General features: G+C 43.6%; 1 protein-coding gene across 3 annotated transcripts in view; it reads right to left on the reverse strand.

Moving 5' to 3' along the window:
* The window catches only part of MYZAP (myocardial zonula adherens protein), a 128,069-nt gene that overhangs the window by 68,508 nt on the left and 42,012 nt on the right, over positions 1-17,549 (reverse strand). For all 3 annotated transcript variants that reach the window (XM_070469230.1, XM_020906157.2, XM_070469231.1), the window contains exons 4-8: positions 16,647-16,739; positions 12,296-12,409; positions 8,397-8,549; positions 3,986-4,111; positions 2,914-3,042 (exon numbers count right to left, since the gene is read on the reverse strand). In XM_070469230.1, coding sequence (XP_070325331.1) covers positions 2,914-3,042; positions 3,986-4,111; positions 8,397-8,549; positions 12,296-12,409; positions 16,647-16,739 — 615 coding nt within the window. The remainder of the gene's footprint in view (positions 1-2,913; positions 3,043-3,985; positions 4,112-8,396; positions 8,550-12,295; positions 12,410-16,646; positions 16,740-17,549) is intronic.

Raw genomic sequence — 17,549 nt, forward strand, 5'->3', positions numbered from 1 at the left:
ACCAAAATTGCACCAGAAATACAACTGTTAGTATGACAAATTTCCTTAGAGTGAAATTTTATCAAATTTTATCAAATTTTATCAAATCTTGCTCACTAATTAAAAGGAGACTCTTCTGCTTGGGGGCTTTCTCTAAGTATGGCTCTGTCTCATCTTTACCCTCAGAAATTCTGCCCAACAAGCTCTGACTAGTTATACAGATCTCAAACTTCTTTTCCACCAAATATTAAAAGCAAATCCTTGAAAACTGAACTCCCATAACTTCTGAAGCTGTCAGCAGTGGCAGACTAGGGACAGTCAGAGTGGGAAGCAGTACACTCTGGAAGGGCGGGTATGTTATCATCAACATACTCAGAATAAAGAAGGAAGACCAACTTTTTCATGGGGTTTTGTTACTTCTTTTAAATCTTTACAGTGAATGCACAGACTAACTGTCCCCATGGTTTCTGCCACTGGCTGGAAGTTTACATGAGCCCTGAAATAATAGTGATGAACCCTTAACAAGTGAGCCTTCCCTCCAACTCCCCAAAAAGCTGTCATAAAGTAGCGCAAGGCCTAGCTTACAGTATACTTTAAATTTTGATATTTTCCTAAGTTGAGGTACAACAAATCTTAAGTGGACACTGCACAATCACGTGACATATCTGTATACACATTACCTGGTGGAACCACCATCGAGATCAAGGCAAAGAGTACTATCTATTCTGCAGAAGGGTCTCTGATAGAACACACTCCTTAAAAGACTTTTAACTCATCAAGAAAAAAAGAAAGCTGTTTTGGACACAATGTTCAGAATCAGTAAACTAAGGGGTATAGCAGAGAAGCCATTCAAAAGCACATGGCTTGTCCTCGAGAAAAATCCAAAAATATCCGAGAACAGGATACAAACTCTGTAGGCATGTTGTTCACAGTGTGTGACAAAGGTTTGGCATGGCTCCTGCTCTCACAGATTTAGCCATGAAGGGTGACAAACAGTAAATGGGCATATCTAATCTTAGCTACCTAAAGCAAGCATTTTGCTAGCCTAAATGAGAAAAGTTATGAGAAAGGACAACAGAGTCTCAATCACTAAAGAAAAAGCCAAGAGGACGTTGGGAACATTTTATGTCACACAACCGCGGGGAGGGAGGGCCAGCCTTACTACCACCCTAGGCCGCAGCCACACACCCCGACACAGGCTCCACATGGACAACAGTGGGAAAATGCTGGGAACTTTCCAGAAGCCCAAGGGGACAAAGAAACTAAGCTATAAAACAGGTCCAGCAGGGGGGAAAAAAAAAAAAAAAGCTGACACCAGGGGCAGACATTTATGCAAGTCACAATCTAAAAATCAGAGCCACACATTTTTTGAGCCCTTTCTCTCTATATGCCAGGCACTGCCCTTAACATTTGGCCTGGATTTTTCTTGTTGACTCCTCACAAAAGGCCTAAGAATAAGAATTACTATTATCAACATTTTACAGAAGAGGAAACTGAATTTGGAAGAGTCAAGTAACTTCCTGCAGCTAGAAAGAGAGGCAAGACTCAAACCCTAGGTTCATGTGATTCTAAAACATGGATGGTCTCTCTGTGATATGGTTTCCTTGCCCACACCCCTCCCCAGACCACCCGCTCACCTGGCTCCTGTTTGCTGCAGGACAGCCTGTCACTCAAGCGGAGTGTGCTTTAACCAGCACCTTCTGCTGTTGCAGGCGAGCAGCGATGTAGGGGAAAGCTCGCCTGCATTCTAGAAAATGCCTTCTCTGCCCAGTCATTACAACCACCATCTACAAGCAGTACTGACGTCAGCCCTAACCATGCCACTGACCCTCTCTTCAAGACAAGATGGGATTCTGCTTTCCCAGAGAGTAGAGGTGAAATTTTAACTGACTCTATTTATTCAAGTCCCTCCCCTCAAAAGATATTACTTAAAAGAAGAGCTCCCTAGCCAGCCAAGGAGCTCTGTTTAAGGCTATTCCCACCTTCCTGGTCAGAGGAATATAGAGGGGACCAGACCACAGACATCATAGGTCAGCTCTCTTCTCGGAACCAACCGGAAGCCCAGCTGTTGACCCTGCTTCCCCTGTCATTCCCCCTCCCTCCATCATTGGCCTGGGGATTCTCAGTGTCCAGTGTGGGTCACAGGATGCCAAGGGGTGGTCTTGGCTGGTCCCCTCTCTTTCATAAACTCTCATAAACTCACACAACTCCCACTTCCTAGAACCCAGCCACAGCTCTAGTCCTCAACCACCACTCTCCCCTAGAAGTCAGCTGTCACCCGGTAAAGGTCACCCTCCCATCATCTTTCTTCCTTTTTCTCTTTCCTCTCTCCCACTTCTCCTCTTTTCTCCACTTCCCACCTCATTTCTTCCCTCTCTCTAGAGTGGCTCATTATCCCAGCTGAGCTCCTGTCTTCTGCAGGCCTCTCCCCACTCCACTCCCACCCAGGAGAGCAATGTCCCCTATTCTGATGCATAACCCACCCTTCAGACCCCAGTCCCAGAAACAACTGGCTTGGGGTGTCGATGCAACATGGAAATAGGGCTTGATGGCCTGCCAAGTAAACTAAGTTCATGCCGAGGGTCCCAGCAAAACAGGGCTGCTAAAAGATTAACTTCTGTAAATAACTTTGTATGTAATGATGTTAGAAGCATCAAAATTTTCAACACAGGAACACTTAGGACTTGGTAGAACTTCCATATACTTTACTTTTTGCTGTTTCTTTTTTTTCTAGATGTATTTTTAATTGAAGGATAATGGCTTTACATCCATATACTTTATTTTATAGTTCTGTTTTTGTTATTTCAAGTCACAAGTTGTAGGATTGAGAGGGATCTGTGGTGAGGGCTTCTCACACCTTTGGGCAGGTCTGAGGAGAGCTGTTACACTACAGGAAGGCTGGGCAAGGGGCCCACAGGCTCCAAGTTATGTTACCTTCTCCATGCGCTCAATCAGCCTGTCCAGCTCCCCGATCCTCTGGTCCTTCTCCTCTAGACTGATCTCTGCCGCCTGCATCTTTTTATTGGCTTCCTCAATGGCTTTCAGAAAACTATTGGTTTCTTCCTGCAAAAGAAATGCACTCTTCTCAGCAGAGCACGCAGTCATTACCAATCAGGGTTCAAACAGCTCAGGTCTTGCTAAATCATCTTGTCTCTTTAGAAGCATGACCCAGCATGACCTGGGAGCCTAGAAGAGTCTCAGAGAATCATGAACTCAAATTCCATTATTCTGGTTCTAACCAATGAAGAAAAGACACATTGCAAGGGCCTAGTTACCTTTCTGCCTTTTTCCTCCCCTTGAGGAAAAAAAAGAGCCTACAAATGTTATTTATCTCCTGAAAAGATGCTCAAAGTATCACTGTATTTGCCAACAACATAAAGGGAATTAGGGCTAGAAGTGGAATTGAATGCAGAGTGCCCAGATGTTTCTCCCAAACACTAACTCAGTCAATTATTCAGCACATGTACCAAGCCTGCGAGGACACAAGATGAGGCAGATCGGCGTCCCTGTCCTCAAGGAATCGATGCTCTGCTAGAGAAGCCAAGATGGGAGATGCACAGCCCAGCTCTAATAACAGGGACAAGAGAATTCCAGAGCAGAGAAGAGAAAGAATGGGCTTCCCCAGGACAGAGGCCACTTGCAGCTGTGTGAGGGGGAAAGACTTCATTCGTGGAGATGCTGGCATCTTCAAGACTCTCAGGGAGCATAAGCAGGATTGGGACAGGGAAGGAGGAGAAGATGCAGTGGAAATGCACAGCTGCAGGATCAGCCTGGATGCTGGCAAATGGCCAGACTGGCTGGAGAAAGGGGTGTACCGAGAGACAGATTGAGGCCTCTTTTAAGCAGTGAGGAAGGTGAGTGAAGGAAGGGAGGGGGAAGGGAGAGGAGTGAGTGGGCACCCACTAAACCCACGTTAGAGTCCACTAACTCCCCTCCGAGCACACACCTTCCCATGTAAAGCCCACCGACAATAACGCGCCCAGCGCCGAGCAGGGGACATACACACCAGGAGGGCCTCCTTCTCCGCGCTGTGCCGCCGCTGCTCCTCCTGCAGCTTCTCCTCGTACTGGCTGTAGAGCTTCCGGGTCATCTCTCTCATCACCTCCGCGTTGGCTTGTTGGGAGGATTCCACCTGCAAAGAGACGCACTTCAGAGCCACGGCCGCAGCAGGTTCTGGCGAGTCCGCCCCTTCCACTCTGTACACGTTAAGCACGAACGCACAGCCGAGTGGGCCCAGGGGCCAGGGCTCTGCAGGGGACACAGGCAGCAGGAACTGATGGGGGAAGAGAAAGGAGGGGGAGAAGGGGCGAGCTGGTGCATGGAACATCAAAAGTAGCCCTGCAAACATATTTCCTTGATACTAATATTATCAGGAAACGGTGCTCCACGAGTGACTTTTTCACAAGGTAGAAACATACTTCTCTATCAACACGGCACCTCAAATCTGTTTTAAAATTTGAATTCTCTCTAAAATGTGCTCCGCTGTCTTATTTTTTTCTTTATTTTTATTTGGCTGCGTTGGGTCTTAGGGCACACAGGATCTTTGTTGCTTCACGTGAGATCTTTTACTGCGGCACAAGGACTCGAGTTGTGGCGCACAGGCTCAGTAATTGCAGCGGTCAGGCTTAGTTGCTATACACCATGTGAGATCTTAGCTCCCCAACCAGGGATCAAACCCACGTCCCCTACATTGCAAGGTGGACTCTTAACCACCAGGGGAGTCCCTGCACTGTCTTATTAACCCCTTTCTTCGTGCCTTTTCCTGTGTAATGTTCTTTTGCTCCTGAAATTTTATCATATTTTATTCTATCAGTTTTAACAACCCTTCTTCTACAGGTAATACTGTTGTTGTTCAGTCGCTAAATGGTGTCTGACTCTTACAACTCCATGGGCTGCAGCACGCCAGGCTTCCCTGTCCTTCACTATACTAGGTAACATACCCACATTCTAACTGGCCTCAGAAAGACATGCTTTTTGAAAGTCTTGAGTACTCAAGAATTTAAGCAACTTGAGCAATAAATCATGAGGGTATTCTCCCCACAAGGCATTCTCCTCGAGAACAGCCTAAGGCTGTGCTGAACATAATCTGAAAAGCACAGATTCAAATGAAAACAAATTCACTCTGTTGTGGGATGAAAATAAGACCACTACATTATCAGAATTGGGTCAGAGCAGGATAAACTATAAAATTAAAAAATAAAAAGGTTTTCCATATGAAGATAGAGGCAATAAGAGAGGAAAGGGCAGACACAGACGTTCTATTTCTTACACTTGTTTCATAGAGCTGACTTTGAAACCAATAATTTACCTGATATAGAAATTAAATTTTAAATAATTATCTTGTTTAATTGTTTAAGCAATTAAATTGTTAAACAATTAACAATTTTAAACAATTACCAAGATCATTCACTGTGAAAAGTAGAGTCTTTTCAACAAATAGTGCTGAGACAATCAGATTTGTCATATACAAAAGAATGAAGCTGGGTCACTAAAATACCATATATAAAAATGAACTTAAAATGTATGAAAAACTTAAAATGTTAAAGCCAAAACTATGAAACTCTTAAAAAGAAAATTTGTGACCTTTGATTAAGCAATGGCTTCTCAGATATGACTCCAAAAGTACAACTGACAAAAAAAGAGATAGATAAATTTGACTTCATTGATATTCAATATTAAAAACTGCTGTGCTTCAAAGGTTAGCATCAAGAAATTGAAAAGACAACACAGAGAGAGGGGGGAAATTCTTTCAAATTATACATCTAATAATTTGTATCCAGAATACATAAAGAATTTTTATAACTCAACAATAAAATATAAATAACCTAATTTTAAAATGGGCAAAGGATCTGACAGATACTCCAGGAAAAATACACAAATGACCAACAAATGCATGAAACAATGCTCAACATCACTGGTTATCAACAATGCAAAACTACAATTAACTACCACTTCACACCCACGAGGATGGCTATAATCAGTAAGAGAGTAACCAGTAATGGCAAGGATGGGGAGAAACTGGAATTCTCCTACATGGTGGTAGGAATGTAAAATGGTGTATGCCTACCTCTACGTTACCTTTCATATTTGTTTGACATTTTCCCACCACGAGCATACACTAAAAAAAAAATTAAGTCAGATGGGCAGGAAAGTCTTTGAAGAGAAGGTGCCACATGGAACTGAAACCATCTTATTAGCTGCACTCACAATCAATCCCTAGGGAAGACTTCTGCTCATGTGAGAAATCTGGACTCATCCTTCCCATACTTCTGTGTTTTCCCAATTGTTGCATTTGGAAATACTCCCATGTCGTTTGCAGAACCTAATCTGGGGGCTTGCACAGACCCAACTTAGGAGATGAGAAAAAGTAAAGTGGGCAGGCAGGCGTACATTGGGGGTGGCTGCTGCTTCCTTTCTGCCCAGGCCCTGACCTTGCCTGTAAAGCTCAGGCCATTAATTTTATGCCTCTGAAAGTGTGTTTGTGTCTTTCCCTCCAGCTTATTGCTAATTCAAGAGAGCTGAGTTAGCTGGGTAGATAATCTCTATATAAGCAAGGTATACTACAACCTTAAGAGGTTACATGATGTTTACTCCAAAGACTGGACCAAAGTCTCCCCCGATGTCCTCTACATCTCCTTTCTCATCACCAGGCCAGTTTTGGTACCAAGAAGCCACAACATGGGAAATCCTGAACGGAGATTATCATGAACTGAGAGAGACCCAGGGTGCCCTGTGCTTCATCTCCACTTCGAGAACAAGCTCTGTCCCTCGTGTCCTGTTGACGCTGCATCCAGGTTACGTGAAATACTGTCACTTCTTAAATTGTTACTTTGGGGTAAAGCATCAGCCTCCAAAACACAATTGCAGGCTGGGTTAGAGGCTTGGTCTCCCTGACGCCACAGCACTGGAACAGACGGGTACGGAGCATGGATGCAAAGAGTAGACACTGAATACGTATTTGTGGGATGAATGACTGCATAAAGATCCTGCCCTGAGGGAGAAACTCCTAAGTCACTTCAGAATATTTCAGCAACAAACCCCGTTTTTTCGAAGTAACTCTTATGCAGAAATACAATACATGAAAGCATAAATAGAAGAACAGCCCTGTTTGAAGTGAAAGCAGAGAGAGCTGACTAACTGTGCAGTTCCCTGGCTCCTTCCCCTCCCCAGGTGGCTGTGTTTGGCCAAGTGGGTGGTGATGGCAGGCCCATGGGCAGCCATCGTGGAGACCACGCAGTGTGGGGTAGCAGCCTGTCCTCCCCATCGGCTGCCCCATGGGCAGCCCTTAGGGAGAGGACCATGTGGCCCAGGCTATTCCCCTAATTCTTAACAGCACTTCCTTTCACTCCCCAACATACTCTGATTCGTGCAATAAATCATGTGGGTATACAACCCACAAGGCACTCTCCTCTAGAACAGCCTAGGCTGTGTTGAACATAATCGGAGAAGCACAGGTTCAAATGAAAACAAATTCATTCAGGAAATAATTTGTTGAGTGACTTCTGGGAGCTGTTTGTGGGTCGGCTCCTGGCACTGGGGAGGAACTCTAACCAGAGCCAGGAGCAGACCCACAGATGAATGAGTGCTCCATGCTTCACATATGGAAGGAGTACTGAGACCTCCAGGGCCTTAGAGGTTGAGCTGCAGAATAAGCCAGGCCTGGCGGCAGGAAGGACACCACCCAGAGTCCTTGGTCACCCATCCATTTTCTTCCAGGGGGGCCCCTCAGCTCTTCATTATCAAACCAGACAAAAAGGCCTTGGGATCTAAAAGAGAAGCTAAACAGTGCAGCTTCTTTTTTAAATAATTAATTTTGGGATTGTGCTAGGTCTTCGTTGCTGCGTGCGGGTTTTCTCTAATTACAGTGAGCGGGAGCTACTCTTTGTTTTGGTGCTCAGGCTTCTCGCTGCAGTGGGTCCTCTTGTCGTGGAGCACGGGCTCTAGAGCGAGACTCAGTAGTTGCTGTGCACAGGCTTAGTTGCCGCGTGGCATGAGGGATCTTGCCAGACCAGGAATCAAACCCGTGTCCCATGCATCTGGCAGGCAGATTTTTAACCACTGGACCACCGGGGAAGTCCCAAACACTGAAGCTTCTCAAGCCCCAAACCTGCAGGCATCCCAGGGGCCCTCTCAGTATATAAGGGCAGTGCCATGATGAGGTCTCGGCAGCTGAGGCCACTGGGATCAAGGCAGGAGAGCCCAATGGGGTGTGTATGGGGTGCCCCCCCAATCTGCACCGACAGCTCTGAACACAGAAACCTCAGTGCCTTCAGGTCAAATCCTGCAGGGTTGGCTATAGAAGGGTGACAAAACCCAACAGGGAAGAGAATGGAGAAAATGGCATGGGAGAGTTGATGATGGAAGGAGAGAGGAGGAGGAGGAAGAGGTGAGCAGGAAATCCATGCTCCTGTATTTACCTTCATTTTCAGCAGCTTGTTTTCAACCTGCGCCGCATCTAACTGCCTCTGCTTCTCCCGCAGCTTGTCCATGGAGGCTGTGTACGTCTGCTGCAGATTTCTGATCTGATCCTTGATGTTGCTGTTCTCCAAAGTAACATCCACGAGGGTTTTCTGATGGGATGAAAATAAAAACCAGATCTAGCAGTGTGAGAAAACAGGCCAGACCACACCGGACATCCCTTTGTCATTAATCCTTGAGGGAGACATCAGCAACAGGCGCTACAAGCCTGGGCCCCTGGCATTAGAGCGCCTGAGGGCCCCCTGGTGGTCAGGAGGTCTGTTGCCCTGTAATGGGTGGGCCAGTCAGCTTCCCCATAATTCCCCATTGCTGCTGCCAACACCACATGTCACTGCCTAGGGTGGATGGAAACGGATCAAACCCTTTTCCAAGGAAAAATGTTAATGATACATAATTTCACATGGGTTTGAAAACAGTAAATACAGAAGAACCCCACTTTGAAAAAAAAAATGCATAAGCATCTGTCCAAATGCCCAGAGGGGGGAAAAAAAGACTAGGAGGTTGTAATTCTTGCTGTTGTTTAGTCACTAAGTTGTGTCCAACTCTTGAAACCCCATGGAGTGTAGCCCACCAGGCTCCTCTGTCCATGGTATTCTTCAGGCAAGAATACTGCAGTGGGCGGCCATTTCCTTCTCCAGGGGATCTTCTCAATCCAGAGATTGAACCCATATCTTCTGCATTGGCAGACAGATTCTCTACTGCTGAGCCACCAGGGAGATAGGGCTAAGACTAGGAGAGTTACCCAAATTCAAATAACAGCTTTCACTAGGGACAGGAGTATGGATGGTATTAACTTTCTTCTCGGTTAAAATCTTCTACATTTTCCAAATTCCTAAATCAGAAAACAAAATAGGTATTTTATAAAAAGGAGGTATTCCCCCTTTTTTCTTAAACAGGCTGTTTACTTCAATACTTTCAGATGAGCTGCCGGAATAGCAACAACATGGCTGAGGCTACTATGATGCTGCATATGCTTCACATTCCTCCCTCAGGCAGAGAAGGGTGGTGATGAAGGGAGGATCAGGGAACAGAGTCTGTGACAAGTGCCTGACAAGTGCCTGATGCTTATTAATCAAGACCGCCCACTGAAGCAGGAATGCTTAAATTAATATTGTTGCTATTTCATGCTTAACTCTCATTACAGAGGAATGACTTCCACAACTTCAGAATTCCTAGCAATAGACACAAGGCAACTTCTACCACCTCCTACCGCCTCCTGAAGTTACCTACAACTCTCTATTAGAAGAGTTGGAAATTCTTCTAATATAAGATGTTGGTGTTGGACTCACTTCCTAACACCTGTGTCCTCTTTGTAGCTGGCCAGTGTCTGAAGCTCCTCCACTCCTGAACCTCCACTTTGGATAATAAGCCTCATTCCTAAACGTATTCAAGTCAGTAAAAAGGATTTTTAATGGTGGTATATAGGTATTAAAGAAAATACAGTAGCCATTTGGAGGCTGGAATCACAGAATATTGGAGGTGCAAGGAGCTTGAAAAGCCACCTGGCCAAGCATCCTCTCTCTAAGTCCCACTGGCTTTACAGAGACCAGTTCTGTGCTCAGAACCTGTATCAGGTGCCAAGAGACCAGGACTGGAGCTACACACTTCGTTCAAGTCATTTCTGTTGGTCTGTTTGTTTATCCATCAAACAAGGGGGTTGGAGATCATCTCAATTGTTCTTTCCAGCTTTGACATTTTATAAAGTCAAAATGAAGACCTGGTCTTGGTGTCATTAATAATGAAAATGGGGTAGACTAGACAATGGAAGAAGTAAGAAGTTAACATCTTCAGACTCATTTGAGTTTCCTGGCCATGAGACAGTATCTTTCTGTCCTCCACTTCTCCCCTTCCCCTGCCTCCACCCACTTCTTCTTTTTATTTTTCTCAAACAACAGTTTTTAATCTTTTCATTATAAGGCTCCTCTGACTGCCCTGGAATAAGAGACTAGACCGTGATGAGGAATCAGTCAGGGTCCCTGGGTTAGGGTAGACCCTGTTCTAACAGCTGACCTTTGAAGTGAATGCCTGGAGTGTCAGTGATGGGGACAAAAATGCTGCCTGCCTGCCATTCCAAAAAACAATGAATGTTGCTGGCCATCAAGCCATCAGCCAGGGCAGCCCACCTGACAGTGTGCCCTGAGGGGAATTCAGGATGGGGAAAAAGCAGGACACTAAGCCTAGAGAGTTAAGATGCATACCGAAGAAATAATGTCCGTGAGCCCAGACTCTGACATCTTATCACACATAGAAAAGCATGAAAAACATTAACTTAAGATGTCTCTCTTTTGTGATTAACAGCAACCTTCTGATGTTTGATTACATTTTTTTTTTCAGCCAAAACTCCTGTATATCCTGGTCCTCCCTTACTTCTTTGGAATAGTTCCTCAGAACTCTCCGAGAGAATGAATCCTGGGCTATGAGTCCTCAGGGGGGTCACTGAATAAAACAGAACTCTCAACTTTTAGGTTGTGTGTTGTTTTTGTTTTTGTTTTTCCAGTCAACAGGGGGTGGCAAATCAGAATTATGATGGGGAAGAAAAAAAACACAGATATCAACCAGATGTGAAATCAAGTAAGATGCAGCCTTTCCTGGTTGGCCAGGGTGAGAACATGTCCAAGAGGGAAGGAAAGGGAGCCTGGGCAAGCCCACTTGATGGCAGGAGGAAGGGAAAACAAAGGCTACTGAATAAACCAGACCCAAAGCAGGGCCTGGCCTGAGGCCAGGGGAAAGCTGGCATGCTCTAACGGGAGCCAGGAAAAGGGTGGGACTCAGAGCCCCACCTGAAATGGGCTTCCAGACAAATCCAAACACAAGGCCGGCCCAGGCCCACTATGGGACTATATCCTAGCTTCGTTGCTGGCACTACTGCCCAATCATCTGTCAGCAAAATATACTGGATCCTAGGGGAAGTGGATCATCCCAACATAAAAATTTGTTTGCTTATCTAGCAAATTATTTATAGAGAACCAGAAAGGATATGAAATAGCTTGTGTGAACTTTGAAGAGGAAGGTAAAGAGATAAGAGCCAAATGAAGTTGGAAGGGGACAGAATCTATTATTTGCATGTTTGGAAATTAAAGCCCGAGGAGGCTGTTGAATATAATGTTGAATCTAATGCCTGGCTCTGAACATTTTCAAGTTAATCTGCATAGTACATGTGGCGGGGGCGGTCGGTTGAAAGAGTAACAATAGGCAGCATGTGAGGGATTAACTCCAAACAAATCCAAGTAATAATGAGAAGAATCCCCTTGATGTGGGTTGACCACACACATCTACACACGTGTAGGATCCTGACTCTTGGGCATCCCTGTCTGGCACTACTAGGTGTTCTTTGGAAAGCACATGATTTTTTCTTTTAATGCAAAATAATTTCTAAATTAGGAAAACATGCCTAATAGCCTTTGGGAGTTACTCATCATGAATGAATGAGGATTGCCTTGGGTTAAGTCCATCTTTCCTGTGACTGGTGAGACTTCTAACACTGCGGCATGATGGAGCAGGTGATATGTTGCTTCAGGCACTGATGCTTAGGACCACTCAGGTGTCTAGTGGGACAAGTGACATCATTAGCGCTGAACTCAGGATCTAAACCCCCATTTTAATAAGGGCAAAAACAACTGCAACTGCAAGGTTGGGAGTCTCAGCTTGGAAGCGTTTCCATCAGCTTCCTTCCTTAACCGTCTCCCTGGCTCAGCCTTTGCTGTGGCCGAGTGTATTCTGAATAATCAGCCGAGAACATTCTGTGACACTTTAATACAAAGACAGAGGGCCCACCCTTGGCTAAGCTCACATGCACTGGAGCAGAGGACAACCCGGCCAACGGGGAGCAGATGAGTACCTGCAAGCTGATGGAGTCCGACGCCAACGCCGCATTCATGGCATTAAAACTGTCCAGGGCTGACGACTGGGTTTGGATGTGATTCTCCAGATAGTCCTGCTTTGCCTGTGAAACCTGGACAGATTGAGGAGACAGTTACACACAACCAAACCATACATGCTCACAAAAATCTTCAGCTAGGTCACAACTTTCTCCTGAGGGCAGGCACATCGGGGTCAATGATACTTCAAGTACAGCTTTACATTACAAAGTCAACATCCACATGAACCAGAGAGCAGAAAGGCAAGACAACCTTTCCTCTGGATGATATTCACCCCTTCCCCAACAGGGCCTCACTTACACTCTGCAGCCCCCAGAACATGCCTTTTTATAGGGAGGAAAGGGAAGGAGAGAAGTTAAGGGATTTGAATGCAAATGCGTAGCTACCTTTACGACTAGAATCTAGTTGGATACCACTTTATACCATCTTGCTTTCGTCTACTCACCATAGAAGGAATATGCTCTGGACTCACCCAGTTCCTAGGAGTGGCTGCTGCTGCTGTTGTGTTGTCTTTGTTGGATGTATATTTAATGTGTTTCAGAGAGTTTCATCAGAGCCCAGTCTTAAGCTAGACCTTAAAGAAGGGCTGGGTATATAGAAAGGCCAGGAGGCAATAGAACCAGAGGTAAGGTTCTGGGAGACTCAAGGGTCGATCCTGTGAGGCCTGTGGGAGCCATAGGAAGCAGTCAGGCATGAGACAGCGAGAGGTGTACCATTGGGAGAGGGAAGAAATAGTAGGCCAGGGGCAGGAGGTGTGTTCCTGCTCAGGGCACATTCATGCAGCCAGTAAGTTAGGATATTTTTTTTTAAGATTATTTTTGATGTGGATCATTTTAAAGTCTTTATTGAATTTGTTACAATATTGCTTTGTTTTATGTTTTGACCTTTGGCCTATGAGGCATGTGGTATCTTAGTTCCCCAACCAGGGATCAAACCCACATCTCCTGTATCGGAAGGTGAAGTCTTAACTACTGGACCACCAGGAAAGTCCCACGTTAGCATCTTAACCTGGCTACAGTCTGTGGTGTGACCCAGAGGAGGAGGAGACTGCGGGTAGAGATGGAGCTCCTGTGACAGTCTAGATGAGAAAACGAGGGTGTGCAGGACGTGGCAATGGAAAGCAAGGGGCAGAGACCTGCTTATGCATCTATTGCAAATCCAATCCTTTGGCTTTAATTACAGTCAGTGTCAGTGATGGCAGAGTGAATTTCCATTGGCAGGTGACAATTTCACAAATCTCTTCCTACATGTCAATGAGAATGACAAGCTGGATATGCCTGTATACTCGCACCCCACATAATCAAGGTAGTAGGTCTTACTTAAGCAGATAATTTCACAGTCCAGACATAAACTAGACTCTAATACAAGAAAGCTGAGCACCGAAGAATTGATGCTTTTGAACTGTGGTGTTGGAGAAGACTCTTGAGAGTCCCTTGGACTGCAAGGAGATCCAACTAGTTCATCCCAAAGGAGATCAGTCCTGGGTATTCATTGGAAGGACTGACGCTGAAACTGAAACTCCAATACTTTGGGCCAACTCATGCGAAGAGTTGACTCATTGGGAAAGACCCTGATGCTGGGAGGGATTGGGAGCAGGAGGAGAAGGGGACGACAGAGGATGAGACGGCTGGATGGCATCACCGACTCGATGGACATGAGTTTGAGTAAACTCCGGGAGTTGGTGATGGACAGGGAGGCCTGGCGTGCTGTGATTCATGGGGTCGCAAAGAGTTGGACACGATTGAGTGACTGAACTGAACTGTAAATACATGACTGTTGCAACTGTGCTCCTTTACTGCAGATATTAACTTTTATGGGAAGTATGTCATACAGAATAGACTTTTCCTTCAAGGTTATTAACCACAAGTATTCTTTTAAATGTTTTTCCCATAAAGCATTAGCTAGGTTAAACCAGGGGAAGCTTATTTTTTCCTTAATTTTGAGTAGGCAATATATTCCTAGAGTTCAAATATTTTAAAAGTAGAACAGTCACTAAGTATTTCTAAATATTAGACACTAAATGAAATATTTTTTCACTCCTGTCCCATCTGCTCAGTTACCACTGTGTCCACTCTGCACCTCAAGCAGGAACCACTGTTAATTACTTTCTTGATGATCTTCCCAGTAATCTTCCCAGTAATTTTACACACACAAAACAATCTAGATATATTTATTTTCTCCTCTTAGTTTACATAAATGGTAGTATACTATACATGACATTTTCCTGTGTCTTGCTTTTTCACCACTTACTCTATATCTTTGAAATTTTGTATATTTTTGAAGAACTTATTCATTTTTATTTTTACACAACTCTGTGATTGTAGAGATGCAATGTATTTTTTTATTTTCTCTTTCTTAATGGACTTGTAAGGTTTCCAATCTTTTTACTATTATAAACAATGTTTAACAACTAAGTCTATACATACATCATTTCACATACGTGAGAGTTTTTCTATAGAATAAATTCTTAGGAAGAGAACTGCTGAGTCAAAGGATGTAGGCATTTGTAATTTGGGTAGATATTCCAAACTGCTCTCCCTAAAAGTAATGCAAACCACATTCCAAGCAACAATCTGCCTGTTCTTCGTACAGCATCTTGTTCCACTTTTGCAGTATTGCCAGTCTGCTAGATAAAAACATCACAGGACCATTTTAATTGAGTTTCTCTTATTGAGAATGAGGAATTTAAGATCTCTTCATCTGTCCTTTACTATAAATTATCTGTCACAAATATTTTGCCTATTTTTATGAGGTGTGGCCTTTTTCTTTTTGATTCATGGGCACTTTTTAAGTACCCAGGATATTAGCCTACTAGTCGCTCAGTCATGTCTGACTCCTTGCGACCCCCATGGACTGCAGCTCACGAGGCTCCTCAGTCCACAAGATTCCTCAGGCAAGAACAATGGAGTAGGCTGCCATTTCCTTCTCCAAGCCTACTACCTATAGTACAAAGGCAAAAAAATTTTCCCAGGTTGTCATTTGACTTTGGTATTTTTGCCAGCACTAGTCTTCATTTTAATGTAGTCAAAATTATCAACTCTTCCTTTAGTGATTTGGGAATTGCATCTCTTCATAAGACAATACCTTCCCCTCTCCAAGAGTATAAAACAATTCACATGTATTTTCTTCTGGCACTAAATTTAACAAAATCTACCCAGAATTTGTCCAGATATAAGTCTGTCCCAACAGCATATACTGACCAGTCTATTTTCCTCTCTTCATTTCATGTGCTACATTTATCATAGATTGGGTTACATTTCTGGGCTCTTTTTCATTAATATCTATTTATTTATGTGCCAATACTGTGCTGTTTTCATCTTTGAGGCTTTCTCAATTTCTTATAATATTAAAAGGGCTAGTCTCCTTCATTGCCTTTTTCTCCCCCCAGAATTTTAACTCTTCATATTTATTTTCTGTACACCATGGAACCACCTAGTTCAGTTGTAAAAGAACAACATAAAATAAAAATCCTTTACTACTTTTACTGGGTTATATTAAATTTACATATCAACATGAATGGTATTAATGTCTTATGATGTTGAATCTTCCTTTCCAAGTACATGATATAAATGTCTTTCTACTTATTAAAATTTATTTCCACATATCTGGCAGTTTTTTGTTGCTTTTATCTCCTCTAACTAGTTTTTTGCATATTGCAATCTATTTGTCCATGTCCATTAATATTTTACCCTAATACCTTACAGAATTCTTCTGTTTATAGCAGTTTTTTCATTGGTTCACTTGAGTTTTCTGGGTATGTAGTCATACAGTTTGTAATCTTTGATAGTTTTTCATCTACCTGTCCAGTTTTTATACCTCTAAATCTATTTCTCTTGCTAAATTCCATGGTTAGTCTCTCCAGTACAATGTCAAATAATAATAGTAGAGCTGGCTTCCTCATCTTGCTCTTGACTTTGGAGGGAATGCTTTAAAAGTGAAAATTCTTCTTGCCACAAAAATTTTCCTTCAAATAATAAACTTCAAATAATATCCTGTGATACTATTCCCTCAATTCATGTAAAATATGATTCCAGAGACTTCCCTGGTGGTCCAGGGATTAGGAATCTGCCTTCCAGTGCAGGGGAGGTGGGTTCAATTCCTGGTCAGGAAACTAAGATTCCATGCGCTATGGAGCAACTATATGTGCTATGGGCTCTCAGATCTGGAGAGCCCACAAGCTGCACCAAAGACCCAGCACAGTCACATTCCTATGAGTCCACTCACAGGAACATGATAAACTCAAGTACCTTCAGGCACTAGCAACCGAGAGGCAGTTCTACGTGCTAGCATCCCTTCACATGTGCTACTTACTGACAGTTCCTGGGTAAGCTGTCGGATCTTCTGTCTCATTTCATCATAATCTCCGTACATTCTCTTTCTTACTTTTTCCAAAGTGGCTCTCACCTGCAGCCCACAAAAATGCTGGTTACAGATCAAGCTACAATATTTTCATGTGAGATTTCTAAAACATTTAAGAAACCCTAACGAGAGAAGGGCCTCACAAAAAAATAATCTGAGGAACAGAACAATTTGGGATATTAAGAAAGACTATCACAAGGGAATTATCCAAATAATAGTAATAATAATAAATACACATTGTGGATTATATATAATTATTAATAAGTATTAATTATCAAATAACATGCTCTGAAGAAAAAATGGTTTATTGAAATTTACCTACCACCCTAAAGATCATATTCAGGCAGGATTTCCCCTTTTCCTATCACATATTTTTATAAGTAGAAACTGTTTAACTGGTCAACTTCATAAACACATGACTATTGTTGTTTTGTCGCTATATCATGTCCAACCCTTTTGCAACCCCATGGACTGTAGCCTGCCAAGCTCCTCTGTCCATGGGATTCTCCATGCAAGAATACTAGAGTGGGTGTCCATTCCCTTCTCCAGGGAATCTTTCCAACCCAGGGATCAAATCCACGTCTCCTGCATCAGCAGGTGGATTCTTTACTACTGAGCCACCAGGGGTGCCAAAAAGCATGACTAGGCAGACCAAAACAACAAACAAAAAAAAGGCACCTCTAATTTTCCCTATTGCTGTCCTGACTGCCAAAGAACAAATAAATGTTTGGAATGTAAGGAAGGAAATTATGAGCTTAGAGAGCCCATAAATGTGAAAGTCAGCTCCTCAATAATCACCAACACTACACAAGGCACTAAATATAAGAAAAGTCATGGTGATTGCCCCAAACACCT

Source organism: Odocoileus virginianus, chromosome 6, assembly GCF_023699985.2.
Source record: "Odocoileus virginianus isolate 20LAN1187 ecotype Illinois chromosome 6, Ovbor_1.2, whole genome shotgun sequence".
Lineage (NCBI taxonomy): Eukaryota > Metazoa > Chordata > Mammalia > Artiodactyla > Cervidae > Odocoileus > Odocoileus virginianus.